The sequence below is a fragment of the Camelina sativa genome, chromosome 14 (genome assembly GCF_000633955.1).
Source record: "Camelina sativa cultivar DH55 chromosome 14, Cs, whole genome shotgun sequence".
In the NCBI taxonomy this organism is placed as follows: domain Eukaryota; kingdom Viridiplantae; phylum Streptophyta; class Magnoliopsida; order Brassicales; family Brassicaceae; genus Camelina; species Camelina sativa.
Window position 1 is genome coordinate 14,629,701 of NC_025698.1, and position 1,571 is coordinate 14,631,271.

At 40.9% G+C, this 1,571-nt stretch overlaps 2 protein-coding genes across 2 annotated transcripts in view; one reads left to right on the top strand and one right to left on the bottom strand.

Moving 5' to 3' along the window:
• The window catches only part of LOC104743597 (apoptosis inhibitor 5-like protein API5), a 9,718-nt gene extending 8,832 nt beyond the window's left edge, over positions 1 to 886 (bottom strand). The window contains exons 1-2 of the mRNA XM_019235518.1: positions 881 to 886; positions 685 to 744 (exon numbers count right to left, since the gene is read on the bottom strand). Of these exons, the coding sequence (XP_019091063.1) occupies positions 685 to 744; positions 881 to 886 (66 nt within the window). The remainder of the gene's footprint in view (positions 1 to 684; positions 745 to 880) is intronic.
• The window catches only part of LOC104741493, a gene marked incomplete in the record, with an annotated part of 1,739 nt that continues 1,398 nt past the window's right edge, over positions 1,231 to 1,571 (top strand). The window contains 1 exon segment of the mRNA XM_010462371.2: positions 1,231 to 1,551. Within this exon segment, the coding sequence (XP_010460673.1) occupies positions 1,274 to 1,551 (278 nt within the window).

Below are 1,571 nucleotides of genomic sequence, written 5' to 3' on the forward strand. Positions count from 1 at the left end.
CAATTCAAATCCCAAATTAAGTGAAGCAAAAAACCAATATACATGGAGATGGAGAAGGAATTAGAGAGAGACGAAGAAACTCACAGATTGGGAGAGAGATATGGAGACTGGAGAGAGATAGAGCAGATCGGAGCTTTGCCGTAAAAGAAGAAGCTAAGGCTGAGCTTCGCCGTGAAGAGAGACAGAGAAGGAGCTTCGCCGTGAAGAGAGACTGAAAAGAACAAAGAGCTTTGTCGCGAAGAAGATGAAGCTTTAGGGTTAGGTTTATCTGTGATTTCTCAAAAATAATAAAGTTATTTTTGTCATATACCATATATAACGCTGCGTTTTAGTCGTAGACGCTGAATTAAACTAACGTCTAAATATTTTCGTCGCAAGACGCTGCGTTTGTCGCTGCGTTTTGACGCAGGTACTTGCGACTACATAACGAACAACAATACTTGCGTCTACTGCAGCCGCATGTACGTGCGGTAACCAAACAAACAGCCCCAATATATCATAGAAAACGATCAACACACAAGAAACAAAACCAAGCAAGCCTAAGAAGAGCCAAAACCAAATCAATCACACCAGTATCCATTTCCAGACCGATTATACACAAATCCGAAACAAACCAGAGACGATTAGGGAACACAATGAACAACTAAATCAAGCATAAACGATTGATTCCAAATAGAGGAGAACCTGAGACTTGTCCGTAGACTGGCTTAAGCGCTCGTCAAACTCATAAAGCTTCTCGATATGCTAGCATCTTCGGGACACTTTTCTGACATTTTTTTTCAGAGAGTTCGATAAGAAGCTGCGATGGAGAAGAAAAATCGAAGCAGGTGAGTTATAAAGTATATACGCAGTTGGTTTGTATAAAAGAAACAGAACCTACACACATGTATTCACGCCTATGTACATATAATTGTGAACAAAAAGCTTCGGAACAAAGATGAAGAAGAAGATGAAGAAGAAGAAGAAGAAGACGGTACATGTCGATTCTGGAAGAGTGTATACAAGGTTGATTGATTGATAGTGTTCTTCTCTCTCGCAGGGAGGTTGTCCAAGGGTTTCTTCTGGGTTTATTGCTGCTCTCTCTCTCTCTCCCCCTTTTTTAAGCTTGAAGAAGAAAAGAAAAGAGCGAGTTTCACCTAAAACGATGTCGTTCTGTTTGAAATTTGAGTTTTGAAAAACGACACCTTTATTTATCGTTTATTTCAAATGTATCCCAGAATTTTACTTATAGAGAAAAAACAAACCAATTAAGCACTACATAGTTTCAAATTCAATGTCTCTTTCTTTGATTTCTGATTCGATTCGTCATCTTATCTGCGCCGATCTTCGTCTCCTCCGTCAATCTCCGTCGCGGTCATTTTCTCTCTCTTTCCGTAGTAAGCAGTTCTCTATCCACCAGTTATCTCAGATCTCACGCTCGATCAAAGTCACGGCAAGAGGAGACGGCGCTATGGAGACGACGACGGCGGAGGAGACAGTTTCAGGCGGTGTTCCTAACAACACGATGAAGCTATTGTTCGTTGAGATGGGTGTAGGTTACGATCAGCACGGGTACGTTAAAAATATCTCTC